Source organism: Octodon degus, unplaced genomic scaffold (assembly GCF_000260255.1).
Source record: "Octodon degus isolate 3935 unplaced genomic scaffold, OctDeg1.0 scaffold00027, whole genome shotgun sequence".
Taxonomy (NCBI): domain Eukaryota; kingdom Metazoa; phylum Chordata; class Mammalia; order Rodentia; family Octodontidae; genus Octodon; species Octodon degus.
This window is the reverse complement of record NW_004524603.1, coordinates 16,549,545-16,566,066: the sequence shown is the minus strand read 5'-3', so window position 1 is coordinate 16,566,066 and position 16,522 is coordinate 16,549,545. Positions and strand designations below refer to the sequence as shown.

General features: G+C 42.3%; 1 protein-coding gene across 1 annotated transcript in view; it reads left to right on the top strand.

Annotated features, from left to right (window-relative positions):
- Positions 1 to 16,522, top strand: part of Ubn2 (ubinuclein 2) — an 81,930-nt gene that overhangs the window by 55,455 nt on the left and 9,953 nt on the right. The window contains exons 14-16 of the mRNA XM_004629139.2: positions 3,913 to 3,955; positions 7,695 to 7,745; positions 9,696 to 11,246. Coding sequence (XP_004629196.1) covers positions 3,913 to 3,955; positions 7,695 to 7,745; positions 9,696 to 11,246 — 1,645 coding nt within the window. The remainder of the gene's footprint in view (positions 1 to 3,912; positions 3,956 to 7,694; positions 7,746 to 9,695; positions 11,247 to 16,522) is intronic.

Below are 16,522 nucleotides of genomic sequence, written 5' to 3'. Positions count from 1 at the left end.
TTTTTTTGTACTGGAGATTGATCTCAGGACCTTATGCTTGCCAGGCAAGCACTTACTCTACTAAGCTATCTCCCTGGCCCAATGATCTGATAAAAGCATGTTTTATTAGATAGTATGCAATCTGTTTTGGAGGAAGTACCATGTGCTGCCAAAAAGAATATGTATGCTTTTGTTAGGTGGACCTCTCTCTACGTATCTATTTGGTCCATTTGTTCACAGGTTTGGTTCATATGTACTTTCGTTATCTTTTACTGCTTAATAGTTACTTAACCAGTATATAGTGACCTTTGCCTCTGGTTAGCTTTGATTTAAAGGGTACTTTGTGGGAATATAGGATGGCTACTCTTGCTTGTTTTCAGGCCCTAACTGAATGGACTACTGTTTGCCATCCTTTAATTTTTACTCTCTGAATTTCTTGTTGGGGTAAATGTGTTTCTTATATACAGCCATTAGATTTGGCCCATTCTGTTAATCTGTGTCTTTTGATTGGTGAGCTGAGACCACTCGAATTTATAGGTACTGCTTTATTCTTGTTACTGCTTTCCTTTCTCTCCCCTCTACTTAATCACTTACCCTATCATTCATTTTACTGGGCTTTTGGCATTGTTTGCATCCCTTGACCCTTCCTAGGATACCCTTGAGAATTATTTAGTGTTGATTTGGTGATCATGAACTTCTTCAGGAATTATCAGTAAGCCATCAATATCTCCATGAATTTTAAAAGGTACTTTTGCAGGATGTAGCAATTGGGTGAAAGTTTTTTTCTTTTTTCTTTTTCTTTTTTGGTGGAGCCGGGGATTGAACTCAGGCCCTTGCACTTGTCAGGGAGAAAGTTGTTTTCTTTTAGGGCTTCAGACACATTATTCCAAGCTCTCCTTGCCTTTAAGCTTTGTGTAGAGAAGTCTGCTGTAATTCTGAGGGGTTTTCCTTTATAGGTAAATTGTTGTTTTCTAACACCTCTTAAGGTTCTGGTTTTTTGTTGTGTTTTTGGTGTTTTAATTATGATATGATATGTAGTGGCTTATTGGTGCTTGGCTGGTTTTCTGATCGTGGCTATTTGGGGTTCTATATACTCACTTAACTGTTAAAATCTTTTTCCATGTTCTGTAAACATGTTTTATGTGCCCTTTTACTGTCTTGTTTTTTACTAATTCCAATTACTCTTTCGGCAGAACCAGGGATTGAACTCAGGCCCTTGCTCTTACCAGGCAAGTGCTTATTCTACTGAGCCATCTCCCCAGCCCCTCCAATTACTCTTAAATTAAGCCATCTTTGTGTCCTCTAGGAGCTGTTGGATCCATATTTCTTGCTCTTTTGTTTTTAGGGATCTTTCATTAACTAATCACTAACCATAGCTCTGTCTTCCAGACCTGACCTTCTATCTTCACACTGGTCATTTCTACCCATATTTTCTATCATATTTTTAATCTTCTGGATTTGTGTTTGAAACTTTTTATGGACTCCCATTATTTTCTATGCTGAGCATTCATGTTTTGTGTCTATTTCTTTAACTCCACCAGATTTTTATTAGTATCTTCTCTACACTCACTGATCATTTGTTTTATTAAGGTCACTAATTATATCTTCTTTGAATTTGATGCATTTTAAAGATATTTCTGTTGTGTAGATTTTTTTTTTCTTCCCCTTTGATTCCCCTCTGGATTGGCTTTTTAGGGGAATTGGGAATTTGGGGAGTCATTTTGTAAATGTGGTTTCTCACATTTCTATTTTTTTTGTTTGTTTTCTTTGCCATGAACCTCTGGGCCTGGCTAACTGTTGGGGCTGGCTGCCTTCATTTATTTGGGAGAGGAGGTTTTGGGTTATTTGTCCCAGGACCCAGTTCTTTGGTAATGGCCCACAGGGAGTGGGCCATTTGTTTCTGACTCCCAGACAATCCAGATATTGGCATTTAGAGAAAAGCAGTTGACAGCAACAACTGTCACTTGACTGTAGTAGTAAAGTCTGTAACAACAGCAGCATCAGATATGAACTGGATACTGATAAACCTTAAGAACCACTCACAAACCACTCTTACATAAAGCAAGGAGAGCTGTGATTTTAGTACAGTTATTTGGGTGGTCCAGATAATGACCTACAGTAAATTTGATCACTGGCCTATCTTAGCTTGGTTCATTTGTTACTGTCTTTTTATAGTTCTTTTATTTTTTTTCCCCTGGTACTGGGGATTCAATTTAGGACTTGGGGCTTGCCAGGCAGGTGCTTATTCTACTGAGCTGTCTCCCCAGTCCATGTTTGTTTGTTTGTTTGTTGTTTGTAATTTTTAGGGAAGAGTCTATAGGGTGTTCTCTCACTACTAGATCCAACTCATAGTAATCCGCCTGTGTTTCAGCCTCTCAAAAGCTGGGATTACAAGTGTGTGCCACCACACTCAGTCTCAATTGCTGTCTCACCTTACCCCAGGTTCAGGGCCTCCATGGCACGCCAGGGATCAAACCCCTGGCTGTGTCTGCCTAAGCAGGCACTTTAATCTGCTGAGCTATTTGGCTGGCCCAAGGTGAGGCATTTTAGTGATCAGTCCTTTTTAATTATTCAGGTAGACAAGTCAAAAATTTTTTTTCCTACTATAGAACCCATATGATTTTTTAAAAAATTTATTTGTGTGTGTGTGTGTGTGTGTGTGTGTGTGTGTGTGGCCAGCTCAGCCCACCAGGGGGCGGGGCTGGCTGGCATGTGGTGCTGGGGGTTTGAACCGCGGTCGCTATGCTTTGTTTAGCTTGTTCTAAGTAGGTGCTTTAGACCACTGAGCCATCTCACCAGTATTTCAGACTGGTTTCCAGTGATTCTAGGGTTTTTTTTTATTGTCCTTTTTTGCTGTTATTTTGTCTTATTTATTGATTGATCTATTTGTTTTGTAACACTGGGGGTTGAGCCCAGGACCTCACACATGCTAAGCAAATATTCTACTACTAACTTACGTCCCAAGACCTTTCTAAAATTGTATTTTTAGCCAGGCATGGTGGTACATGGCTATAATCCCAGCACTCAGGTGGCTGGGGCAGGAAAAATGCGTTAGTTCTCAGCCAGCTTGGGCTACATAAGCAAGTTCAAGGCCACCCTGCACTACATAGTGAGACCCTGTCTCAAAATAACCTAATTAATTAATTTTAAAATTAAATAGAATTGTATTTTTATTTTTGTGTGAGTGTAGGTACCAGTAATCAAATTTAGGACCTTGTGTTTGCCAGGCAGGTGCTGTGCCACTGAGCTATCTCCCCATGCTGTAAAATTATATTTTTAGACAAGGTCATAATAGTTTGCCCAAGCTGGCTCAAAATTTGCAATCCTCCTGCCTCAACCTACTAAATAACATTTTAAAAATAATTTTCTACAACAAATTGAGCTTTTCATTTTGTTTTTTAAGCAAATTGTTATTCACAACTTGTAATTCGTAACTCCATGTTTAATTTGAGCTTAGTGTTCTTTGAAGCTATTTTTGTACAAATAATTGTAGTCTTACAGTTCTTTAAATAAGTTAGGCAGTTTTGTTAGCATGTTTTGAGTTACTTCATGTATTATTTGTTTATGTTTAAAAAACCTTTGTCATCTGTATTTCATCTTAATTGTTGACATTTTCTTCAAGGTAATCTATATTGAGACAAATGTTGCTGGATGGTCCCATATAAATTGAGTATTGTACTTATGTATAGGTCCTGTCTTCAAAGAACTTTCCAGAAGGTAGAAAGAATTGTATTCCCACATAATTCTAAGACTGCATGTGAGGGCTGGGGAGATAGCTTGGTAGAATAAGTGCTTGCCTGGCAAGCACAAGGTCCTGAGTTCAATCCTTGGTACCGCAGCAAAAAAAAAAAAGATTGCATGTTATAATTTCCCAGTGAGTGATGTGGCTCTTACTAAAATAAAATACGTCTTTATTTCACTCTTTTATCTTAGGGCAAAGAAAAAGGTGATTCCTGCACCCAAACCCAAAGTAAAGGTGAGTCTCCACCAAATCGTTTTTCAGTCATAATTGGTGAATGTTGAAATACAGTCTTAAAACAAAAAGGATATACAATCTTTAGCAAAGATCAGTAGTAGGTAACTAAGTTGGTTATTTTCAACTTTATAAAAATCCTACAACCTCTGTATTTGTGAGGAGAGGTGACCATGCAGCTTTGGGAATTTGCAAGCATTAATGAAATTGTAAATATAAATTCTACTTAGAAATACTGGATAAAGGGCCAGCCAGATAGCTCAGCAGATTAAAGTGCATGCTTAGGCAGACGTAGGGACTGGGGTTCAGTGCCCAGCGTGGGCATGCTGAGAGTGTAATCCCAGTGCTGGGGAGGCTGAAAACAGGAGGATCACTACAAGTCCAGTCTGTATAGTGAGACCCTGTAGACCCTGTACTAAAATACATACATACATACATACATACATACATGCATGCATACATACATACAAAATACTGGATGAAATATAGCAAATGTCATTTAAAACACAGCAGAGATGGCACACATAAGAGAAAGTCCTTAGCCAAAATGAAGAAGGAACTGCCATCACGGTCATCGACTTTTTAGAATTGGGCTGCTCCTGGAACTCCTGTCCCTCACCTTGCAGTTCTTCGCACATTTCTTCTCTTCTCAGAGTATCCTGTAGCAGATAAGGTTTTCTTGGGCTTACACTGATCAGAAATGGAAATAAAACTTGATGAAGCTGGGCTCTTAAAGTATAACATCTTTAGTAAGAGAAAGGACTAGAAATAAAACTTCCCACTTCAGAATTATTGGTATATTTCTGTTTGCCTCACTTCTAGATTGGGAGAAGAAAGAGTACCCTGAAAAATTTCCCTGGTTTAGGAGCTTAGTTTTCATTACCCACACAGTCTGAGAAAACCCCAAGCTGATACAGTAACGGAGAATTACTGGGTTAATGATAACCCAGGGCAAATGGAAAGCGCAAACTCTCTGATGTGTCTGTGTCCACGGCCTCAGAGGCTAACCACTTAGCAAGCAGGCCACAAATGAGCTGGGCGTGGAGCTCAAGGAAGATATGCTTGATATATGCAGAGCCCTGGATTCAAGCCCAGCCCTACAAAAATGCATGAGTTTAACAGTCTAAAATATAGGGCTGGGGAGATGGCTCAGTGGAATAAGTGCTTCTCTGGCAAGCGCAAGGGCCTGAGTTCAATCCCCGGTTCCACCAAAAAAAAAAGTCTAAAATATAGACTATGTAAGGGAATGTGTTACTGTGATGAGAATCAGTAAGAACAACAAACGGTAGAGCTGGATCCCTGACCGAAGGGCAAACTGTGTTTATTTGGTTTAAAATGTAGACTAATTTTACTTAAATAAGAGAATTTAAAATGTCAAAGTGAACAAAGTAGATTTGAAAGAGAAGCAAATATAACCTCTAGAATTAAACTGCATATAGGGCCAGGAAGACAGCACAGTAGAATAAGTGCTTACCTGGCAAGCTCAGGGTCCTGAGTTCAATCCCCAGTACCACAAAAAATAAAATAAAAACTGCATATAGTCATTTGAAATTTAATTTTAATGAAAGCCCTTGGGTTATATTTTCTGTATCCTTCATCTCTTCAAATAGATGGAATTTGTTTTCTTTTAAAATGATGACTAGGTTATTCTCTGGCCTTTTCCACTTTTAGTCCTACAACTTTTGAATATACAATAGTCACCTTTTAGTTAGCTACTTTGCCTTCTAATCCAAATAATGTTGAGCCCCTCTTTCATTAAGTCTCTTGTGAAAGGGGCCGGAGAGATGGCTCAGTAGAGTAAGCGCGAGCCTGAGTTCAATCCCCAGTACTGCCAAAAAAAAAAAAAAAAGTCTCTTGTTAGGGCTCTATTTTGACATTTGTTTATTGGTGGTACTGGAGATTGAACTCAGGGCCTCATCTATGCTAAACAAGTGCTCTAACACTGAGCTACATGCCCATACCTTTGACCTTATTTCTACCAAAATAATCAGCATAATGTTCTCTACAAATGATTAGTTAAGGATTTTTTAATTAATTTTTTTCTGAGTTTTAATGGATCTATTAAAACATTAATAGAATAGTTGGTTTGGAAATATATCAGAATTCTAATAATGGATGGATTAGATAATATAGGGGAATAATCAGGTTTTTTTACTTTTCTGTAATTACCTTTTCCTTTTCCCAGGGTGAAAAGGGTGGCTTGCTGGTTTGGACTTTTCCCACTGTATCTCCTTTTTTGCATTGCTAGCTGTGGATCCTAGGGTTGTATGTGCCAGGCGTGTGCTATAACTGAGCTCTGCTGCCAGCTCCTTGTGCTTTTTCTCAGTAATCTAAGAAAAATACAAACAATACAGGAAAGAAGAAAAGCAAAACTATATAGAAATTTCTTCTTAGAAGAAAAAAGCTCTTAAGTTTTTGGTATACAACTCTTTTCCCTTTTGCTGGATCTCTCTGCTCTTCCTCTTATCCACCTAACTACTCCTTCACTTACTGGCTAACATTCTACATAAGTGGGATCACCATTTTTCTTTTTTTCTTTTTTCTTATGTATTTGGTTGTTGCAAGGTCTCACCAGGCAGTTCTGACTCGTGGTGATCCTCCTGCTTTCAGCCTCCCCAGCGCTGGGATTACAGGCGTGTGCTATTATGCCTGGACTCTGGCCAGCTCAGCCCGCCCTGGTGGCAGAGCTGACACAGCGTGTGGTGCTGGGGATCGAACCACAGTCCCTGAGCTTGCCTGAGCTTACCTAAGCAGGCGCGTTAGTTGCTGAACTATCTCAGCGGCTCCAGGATTACCATTTTCTGACTCATTTATTGTGAACAATTTTTTTTTTTTTTCTGCCATCATAAGTCCACACAAGGTCAGGTGTGGTAGCACACATCTGTAATCCCAGCACTTGGGAGGCTGAAGCAAAAGGATTATATGCGCTTAAGGCCTGCCTGGGCTACATAGTGAGTTTAAATCAGTCTGAACTATACAGTGTGGCCCTGCTTCAAAAAAAAAAAATCTATGTAATATTTTTGGAGAAGGATTTTTTTTTTTTTTTTGCTAGCTCAGGCTGCCTTAAGGGCAGGTGTGTTGCAGCTTGTGGAGCTGGGGGTAGAACTGCAGTCCCCTGCACCTGACTGAGTTTGCCCAAGCAGGCGCTTTAAGCAACTGAGCTAACCCGCAAGCCCTCATGCAGTATTTTTGAGGAATGAATTAAATGTTTTTATAAAGAAGAAAATGAGTAATAAATTTAAAATAGCAATTTTATATTGGTAATACCTCCAATATTATTGTCACACATTCCTCTACAGCAATTCCATATTCTTTCCCCCCCCCCCATATTCTTTATATTGATGAGATTTTAACTAATCCTGTAACTGGGTAATATGTCAAAACATATTTCATCTGCCTAAGCTGCGTAGTGAGACTCTGCACAAAATACATTAAAAATATATATATATTTCAGGGCCCAGGGAGATAACTCAGTAGGATAAATGCTTGCCTGGCAAGCACAGGGTCCTGAGTTCAATCCCTGGTACTGCAAAAAAAAAAAAACCAAAAACATATTTCATCTGTTTTACCCATTCATCTTAGCAGACAGTTGTGACCTTAGTGCAGTTATATCCTGTACTTCTGATAGGTAGTGAAGTTTTTAGTGGGAGGGGGAGATTGACTTAAAATGAAAGCTTAAAAAAAAAGTGAAGAACGTTGGGGTACCAGCACTCTTAACAGCTCACTTACTATAATACCGTAGGAGGTCGTGGTAAAGACTCTTCCTCTCCACTCTTTGCCCACTGTGCTTAAGGTAAGTGCTGTGGGTGAGGAAATGAGTATACTGTGGAAGACTCTGAACGTAGGTTGCTCTGAGGAAACTACTTAAAGATGCTTTGAGATAGCTTATGCACTCATTTTTCCTTCTTATTCTTAAAAATTAATCCAAAAATGAAATTATTCAAATATATTTGTATCTCCCTTAGAAAGTTGCTTTTTATTTTTATTTTTTTGCTTTTTAGATACTTTATTTTATTTTTTTATTTATCTTGGTGGAACTGGGGATTGAACTCAGGCCCTTGTGCTTGCCAGGCAAGCACTTATTCTACTGAGCCATCTCCCCTGGCCCTGCTTTTTGGATATTTTAAACTATACTTCTTAAACCTTTCACTTGAATTTAAAGAAGTTGATATTTTGAAAAATAAACTAAATCAGTTTTAATAACATTCTTCTGAGGGGGAAACTACCTGCTCGGGCCCCTCCTCCTGTCCCTCTCTCAGGACAGGAGCTTTCTTTCTCTCAATAAATATATTCTGCTCAAAAAAAAATAAAAAAAAAACATTCTTCTTAGTGTAAGGCTTTTCTCAGAGTGGATATTTGATAAATACATGTTGGATAAATTACAAATGTCTTCCATTCCTATTAGTAGAAAATAGGATTTTTTTCTTTTTTTTCTTTTTGCACAACTGGTTGTTGTTGTTGTCGTTGTTGCTGTTTTCTCCGAATGCCTTCAGGGCAGGTTTGGCTGGCTTGAGTTGTGGGGATCGAACCTCAGCAACCTGAGCCTGACTGCTTTGTGGAAGCAGCCACTTAAAGAACTGAGCTAAGGGGCAGGCCCCCCGGAACTGGGGATTGAACTCAGGCCCTTGCACTTGCCAGGCAAGTGCTTATTCTACTGAGTTATCTCCTTGGCCCCTGAAAATAGGATTTAAATATGCATCTCTCTGTTGGATGCACTGGGCCCAACAGATACTGTCTGTGGGTGGCTGCAGGTCGGGTACAGAGTGACAGCAGTGCAAGGAAGCAGAGGGCGAAGGTCAGCTTTCCTACAAACCTCACCAGACCAGAAGGGCAGAGTCTTAATATCAAGGGAGATTTTCTCTTGAGGCCGAAGAGAATAAAAAGAAGAGTTTAAAGCAGTGGATCTATGTGGGAGACTGAGGCAGGAAAATTACAAGTTGGAAGCCAGCCTGAACATGACTTTGCCTCAAAGTAAAAGGGCATAGGAGTGTGGCTCAGTGGTGGACCAAGAGCAGGGGATATAGTTCCCTTACCAGAAAAGTCTCAGAGCAGGTGGATTTGGGGAGGACTGAGGAGGCACTGATCAGGTAGGCAGCAGAGGTACAGTTAATTTCTAAGCAACTTCACTGGCTTGCGCCTGCGCCTTTGGCCTATTGTCAGCTGTTGTCTTAGAGTGGCTTCCTGGACAGTGGCCTTTCCATGTATCAGGTACTTTGCTTTGTGAGGATAGCTCAGCCTAATGCTCTGTCCTCTTATAAGGTGCTTTGCTTTCAGCAGTCTCAGGATTTCCAGTAGAAAACAGTTCTAATTGTCCTGAGAATGTCTTAGTCTTTTAAAAACTGACTTTGGGGAGGACAAGATAGCTCAGAAGCACCTGCTTAGGCAAGCACAGGGATCAGAGTTCGATCCCCAGCACCACATGCCACATTGGCCCCACCCCCAGGCACACTGAGCCTCAGTAGAGACCAGGTGTGGTGGCGCACACCTGTAATCCCAGTGCCAGGAAGGCTGAAAACAGGAGCATCACTAGAGTCTGAGCTGTGTAGTGATACTCTGTACCAAATACGTAAATTAAAGGAAAAAATAAATAAATATACATGCATGGAGACCTGCACAAGGTCCCAAGTTTGACTCCTGGTACCAAACTCCCACAGCCCCCCCCCCCAAAAAAAAAGAAAAAATTGACTTTATATTCTTTGTTGACTGTTTGTATTCTTTTCCAACATGGTGCTGCTTATGCTAGGAGTGTAGTCCAAAGAAAGACCAGAAAGCCCCTGCATCATTGGCGGCTTCAGCCAGTGGTCCGTCCACGAGCTCCAGCACCTCCGTCGTTGCCTCTGCCAGCTCCGGCTCAGCCACAGCCCAGGAAACCATCTGCCTCGATGACTCACTGGATGAGGACCTTGCCTTCCGCTCGCCTTCACTGGATCTCGTTTCGGAAGCGTTAGCTGTCATCAACAATGGCAACAAGGGCCCGGCCGTTGGCTCAAGGATAGGCATGCCAACTTCTAAACCTCGGCCAGGACTGAGAGAGGAAAAGTTAGCAAGTATCATGAGCAAACTGCCGCTGGCTACACCCAAAAAGCTCGATTCTACTCAGCCTGCACACTCATCAAGTCTTATCGCTGGTCATACAGGGCCAGTACCAAAGAAACCCCAGGATTTAGCTCATACTGGCATCTCTTCAGGCCTTATTGCTGGTTCTTCAATCCAGAACCCTAAAGTCTCCTTAGAACCTTTGCCTGCCAGGCTACTTCAGCAAGGACTCCAGAGGTCAAGCCAGATTCATGCTTCTTCATCCTCACAGACTCATGTCTCCTCTTCTTCCCAAGCCCAAGTTGCTGCTTCCTCTCATACTCTGGGAACATCAGAGGCCCAGGATGCTTCTTCGTTAACACAAGTAACAAAGGTGCACCAGCATTCAGCTGTCCAACAGAACTATGTATCTCCATTACAAGCCACCATTAGTAAATCACAGACCAACCCAGTGGTGAAGTTAAGTAATAATCCCCAGCTGTCCTGTTCATCCTCACTAATTAAGACTTCCGAGAAGCCGCTGATGTACCGCCTTCCCTTGTCTAACCCCTCCCCTGGAAATGGTTCTCAAGGCTCCCACTCCCTGGTTTCTAGAACAGCACCAAACACCACTACCTCCTCTAATTATTTAGCCAAGGCTATGGTGTCACAACTAACCACGCAGGGTTTCAAATCTCCCTTCTCAATGGCTGCATCCCCTAAACTGGCCGCATCTCCCAAACCTGCCACATCGCCCAAACCCTTGCCCTCACCTAAGCCTTCTGCCTCACCCAAGCCCTCTCTGTCAGCTAAGCCTTCAGTATCAACTAAACTTATCTCCAAGTCCAATCCATCTCCCAAGCCCACTGTGTCCCCAAGTTCCTCTAGTCCAAATGCACTAGTAGCCCAGAGTAGCCACTCTACTAGTAACAACCCAGTCCATAAACAGCCCAGTGGAATCAACATCAGCAGACAGTCGCCCACCTTGAATTTGTTGCCCTCGAATCGCACTTCAGGCCTTCCTTCTACAAAGAATCTTCAGGCCCCTTCAAAGCTAACAAACTCATCATCCACTGGAACTGTTGGCAAGAACAGCTTGAGTGGACCTGCAGTGAATGTACCTGCCAGCAGAGGTAGCAACCATAACTCAAGCGGCACTAGTAGGACTAGTCTGTCTGGGGGAACAGGAAGTGGAACACAGGGTGCTACTAAACCGTTGTCTACTCCACATAGACCATCCTCTGCCTCAGGGTCTTCAGTGGTAACAGCCAATGTGCAGGTATGTATGTTCTAGTCGTGCATGCGCTAGGGTGTGCGGTGGTGCGGTCTTCCCTCTGAGCCACTAAGGAGCTCACTGTGATTAGAAGATGTAGTTTTGAACAGGCTGGCCCAGTCAGAGCCATGGAGTTTTCCTGATGTGACATCGCCGTGTTGGGCACACCTATGAATAGGATTTTCTTGGGGCTCTGTGGGGTTTTTCTTTTTAATCGCATGTTTACCTTAACATTTTTTGAAAAATACAACTAAAGTGCATATTTAACTCTTATTAAAGTAGTAACTTATGAGTTTAGCATACATTCTCGTTTCCTCCCTTTTTTCCTGCCAGATTTATTTCTTATTTATTCATATTTATACATGTTATTTTAACTACTTCTCAAATAAAAATTTCATTTTGCATTAATTTTGTAGTTATTGATATATATTCCTATGCCAGATAGCATTAGGAATCATTTTATACCACAATTTTCCCACTCATAAATTTTTAATTTAACCTTCCCTCTGAATTAGCTGGAGTTTCCGTGTAAGGGTTATTTGCAAAGCAGAGTAACATGAGTGTTCCTTTACCTTGGGTTTGCATACCTGAGCCTATTTTTCTGTGTTGCTACTTGAGTATGTAGACTTCTCCATCACTAACTGGTCCACTCAAAATTCTGTGAATAATGCCCCACTGATTCTTGCTTAGTATTTTGGACTTTAGAAAAGTGTGAGGCCGTACTGATTTTTTGTTTTCCCCTTTTATGAGTAATGGGGCTTTTCTCCTAAATGCTAGTAAGCTATTTCTCTTTTTCTTTGAAATTCAAGTGTCCACAGACCATGGCTAAATTTGTCTAATTTTGTTAATATCTTTATCTTGAAAAAAAAAATTTGTACCTAGAACATTATAATACCTTTAGTCTCAGACCTGGCTGTTTTACAGATTAAGACTATTTCCTTCTGTTATATGCATAAATATTATTTATGAGTCACTTTTCCTAGGTTTGGTTTGGTTTTGCTTTGCATCGTTTTGGGGAACAGGGTCTTGCTGTGTAGTTCAGGATAGCCTTGAATTCATTCTGTATGTAGTACAGGTCAGCCTCGAACTCACAGAGGTCCCCCTGCCTCAGCGTCCTGAGTGCTGAGATTATAGGTGTGTGCAAACACACCTGGCTTTATCCTTTGTTTTTGAGAATTTTTTGTAATTCATATATTTCATCACTCTGACCTTTATTATCCTCATTATTATTCTGATTCTTGGTCTTACTGCCTTATTTGTATTCTGAGACCTACTCAGATTTTTCCTTCACATTAATGGTTCAGTTTCTTTACCTTTCTTTTCTTTTCTTTTTCCTGAAAATAACATATATTAATTGTTGACAAATTTAGTGAGAACAAAAATTACTCATTACACTGAATTTTTAAGAAAATGTGTTTTACCTAATGTTCTATTTTATAACCATCTTTTTAAAAATACACCACTTTATGATGTATAAGTTGTTAGATTCTCAAGTAGTTCTAGAAAACATATTTGTTGACTTATGGACTTGTATTGTCTGAGGCAGCACTGCTGCTGTTTATGTGCAGTAAGAACGTGGAGTGGCATGGTTCTCATGGTTCTCCCCTTGCCACTGGTAGAGGTGCCCTGCCGTTGTGTGGAGCAGAGCAAGTTGGTATTCAGCACATGTGTAATACACAACCATCGTTCTGCCACTTACAGAGACTTAGGAATGGATTGATTCTAAATAGAACGAACACTTCATTTATTGAAGTCTAGGATTCACTGATTTTACTTTCAACAGAAATGAGAAAGAACCAGGCATGATGGCACATCCCTATCCAATATTTCGTATTCTAGGAGACTAAGGCAGGAGGGTCACAAGTTCAAGCCCATTTTAGGCAATTAAGAACTCAGCAGGTCGCTGTCTCAAAACTAAAAATAATGAAAAGGGCTGAGAATATAGCTCAGTATGAAGGCTCTAGATTCAATCCCTAATTTAAAAAAAAAAAAATTCTAATGTTATCAGTTTTAGTACTATGTTTTTATGTTTTCTATCTTTGTGTTTCTGTCTCTGAAATTCTTTTTCATTTTGAAAAATACAGCTTTTAGTTCTCTTATACTTTTGAAAAAGCAATTAAAATTTTTGGTTACATGTGTGACCTCATAAAGGCCTTGTTGAGCTAAGTATCATAACTATGGCTTTATTTGCTTGGGGTTTTTTTTTTGTTTTGTTTGGTTGGTTGGTTTTGTTTTTTCTTTTTGGTGGTACCAGGGATCGAACTTAGGACCGTGTGTAAGCTATCTCCCCAGCTTGCTTTCTTATTACAAGTTTTTTGTGGGCTTTTCCTAGAGTTAGAAATTGCCTTTTGGGGCTGGTGAGATGGCTCAGTGGTCTAAAGCACCTACTTAGTACAAGCTTAGCAAAGCACAGGGACTGCGGTTCAATCCCCCAGCACCACATGCCAGCCAGCCCCGCCCCCTGGTGGGCTGAGCTGGCCACACACACACACACACACACACACACATAAATTTTAAAAAAATTTAAAAAAAAAAGAAATTGCCTTTTACCTTTTTTTTTTTTTAAACTTCATTTTCTTTGAAATTAGGGCTAAATCTTCCTCTGTTCTTTTATCATCTCCAGAAGCTGTCAGTCCTGCACTTTTCCCAGAGACAGTCCTGTACTTATTGGATCATTTATCTCAAAGAACCCATCTACTGTCTCACGAATAATTGTTTTGTCAACCAGAAAGCTACATAGCAAGATCTGTGTTTCCAAGCAAGCACTCGCGCAGATGTGCTTTGCTTTTCCTCCTCTCCTAAGCAGCTCTGTGTGTGGAGACCCTTGTGTCCCTACATCCATCTGCTGCTTTTCCTGTCTCACTGGGGAGTCTGAAGAAAAGGCCACTAACCAAATAAGGTCATTTCTGCCCTTCACGAACCTACCCTTGCTTTCATCCCAGGGTAGCATCTCCTTGAACTCTTAGCAGCCACCTCGCTGCCTCTCGCTCCTGTCTTTAGCACCAGATGAAAGCAGACTTCCCAGCTGTGCCTGCAGCGCTTTCACCTTCTGTCTGGAAGGCATCTGCAGGGCGTGAATGACAGGTCCATCTTAAAGAAGGGCAGGGCCTGCGCTGAGAGCTTAACAGTCTAAAGCATCTGCTTAGGCCAGCGCTGGGAGGGAGGTGCGAGGTGGGATACCCGGCACCACCCCGCCCCCGGGTTGGGTTGGGGGCCCCCCCCCCCCCAAAAAAAGGCTCAGAAGTTAAAATCTTTCTGCGCTCCAGTCACTAGCTTTGCCTACTTTCTATTTAATAACTGTCGCCCCAGGGTTTCCTCCTCTAGCTTTCAGGTTCCTGATTTTCTAGGAGTCCTGTCTTTGCTGCTTTCTAATCCCAAAACCCACTTACTGATTCGTGAGGCAAATGTGTGGCGAGCAGGTCCTGCGCGGGCGGCGCTCTGCAGCTCCCATACCTGGGGCTGAGCCTTCTACTGCGGTCGTCTGGCACAGCACAGGCTTCGTCCGCAGGCAACTAACAGCAGGCGAGAGTGGCTGCTGCGAAAGCAGGCGGCGACGGGCGGCCTCTCGAGGACCCATTCGCCCAGCCGAGGGGTGGCGGGAAGCTCAGGAGCACGAAGTAGAGACGGGAGGGAAGAGCCTGGCATCAGGGTGTGGGCGGCCCGGGAAAGGCCCGGAAAGCCGCGAGGAGGGGCGGCCACAAGAGGACCTCGACTTCATTTTGTGCGCAGCCGGGAGATAAGCGGTGGGTGCGCGCCCCAGGGGAGTGGTGCGTCTGCTGGACACCTCGGAACCTTGCTCCGGTGTTGTGGAAATATTATAGAGCGTGAGGCTTTAAAGCATTTAGTGCCCGTGGGAAAAACAGCATTTCTCTCTGCACACATTGTGAAAAATACTTTGATTGTGGGACAAAATGGTGAACTGTTCCCCAACTTCACGCGGCCAGCTTCTCACGCGAGGACCTTCCTGCTTCCGAGCGGCCGCGGCGAGCCCAGGAGAAGGAGCAGACGCGCGGGCAGCGTGGCACGGCGCTTATGTTATTCAATTTTAAACCTGACCTCGTTGCCCTTTTCCATCTATTTAATGCTTCAGTTAGACTCCTCCAGACGAGTTTTGTTTCCCACTTTTAACAGTATTTGGGCTTCTTACCTGAGGGCCTCCAGTTGGAGCACACAACCGTGGAAACTGTGTCATCCGAAGAGTACGATACAATTATGGTTAAAAAGGAGCAGCTCTTGTTAGCCCCCCACCCCCAGTAACGCGGGACCATGAACTTGCCATTTTGTTAATGTTTAAACTGACAGTGTCTGTGCTCGCTACTGCCGCACATATACTGAATATAGTATCTTATTTGCATTCTTTCAAATCATTATTTTTAACTTGGTAATTTTCCCAAGGTGCACCCACTCTGTATCGTCGCTGGTGCAGTATAGCAAAAACTGACAAATTAAAAAAAAAAAAAAAAAATTGGTGTCGCACACCAATAATCCCAGGCAGGAAGATGGTTGCAAGTTCGAGACCAGCCTAGACTGCAAAGTGAGCTTAAGGCCAGGCTGAACTGCATACTGAGACCCTGTCTCAGAAAGACCCCCCCCCAAAAAAAAAAAAATCCATCGAGTCCAAGCATAAAATGATGAAAACATGTACTTAAGTGTAAGGTCTATAACTGAAGCCCCCGCGGCCTCCACGTTAAGGCCGGAAGTAAGGGGGTGTGGCCGGAAGGACGCACTGGGGGAGGGAGGTACCACAGAGAAAGCAGGGGCAGTTTCCGCTAGCACTGCCCACTTCCTAAGCTGCTGGGCCAGAGTGGACAGAACTCTGGTTAGAAACGCCAGCGGTGACAGAGAAAGACCGGTGGGCACTAGAGAGAGTGGCGGGACCAGTTTAGAAGGTTCTGGAGAACGCGGTGCAATGTGGACCTGTGACAGCATGGACCTTGAGGTGTGGCGCTGTCCAGAGGCAGGGCAAACCAGCCTCTTACTTGCGCATTAAGAGAGCCATAGGGTCTGTATTAACTGTAACACAAACTAAAGCGGACAGTAGCTATGTTTTAAGACAGAGGCTCATGTGTAGTGCAGGCTGGCCTGGAATTCACAACAGTTCTGCCTCAGCCTCCCAAGTGCTGGGATTTATTTATTTTTGCGGTACCAGGGATCAAACTTGGGACCTTGCAATTGCTAGGGAGGCGCTTATGCTGCCGAGCTTTATCCCAGACCCATTATCTAGTGTTTGTTGTTGACTAAAAATATTATGTAGGGGCTGGGGAGATGGCTCAGTGGAATAA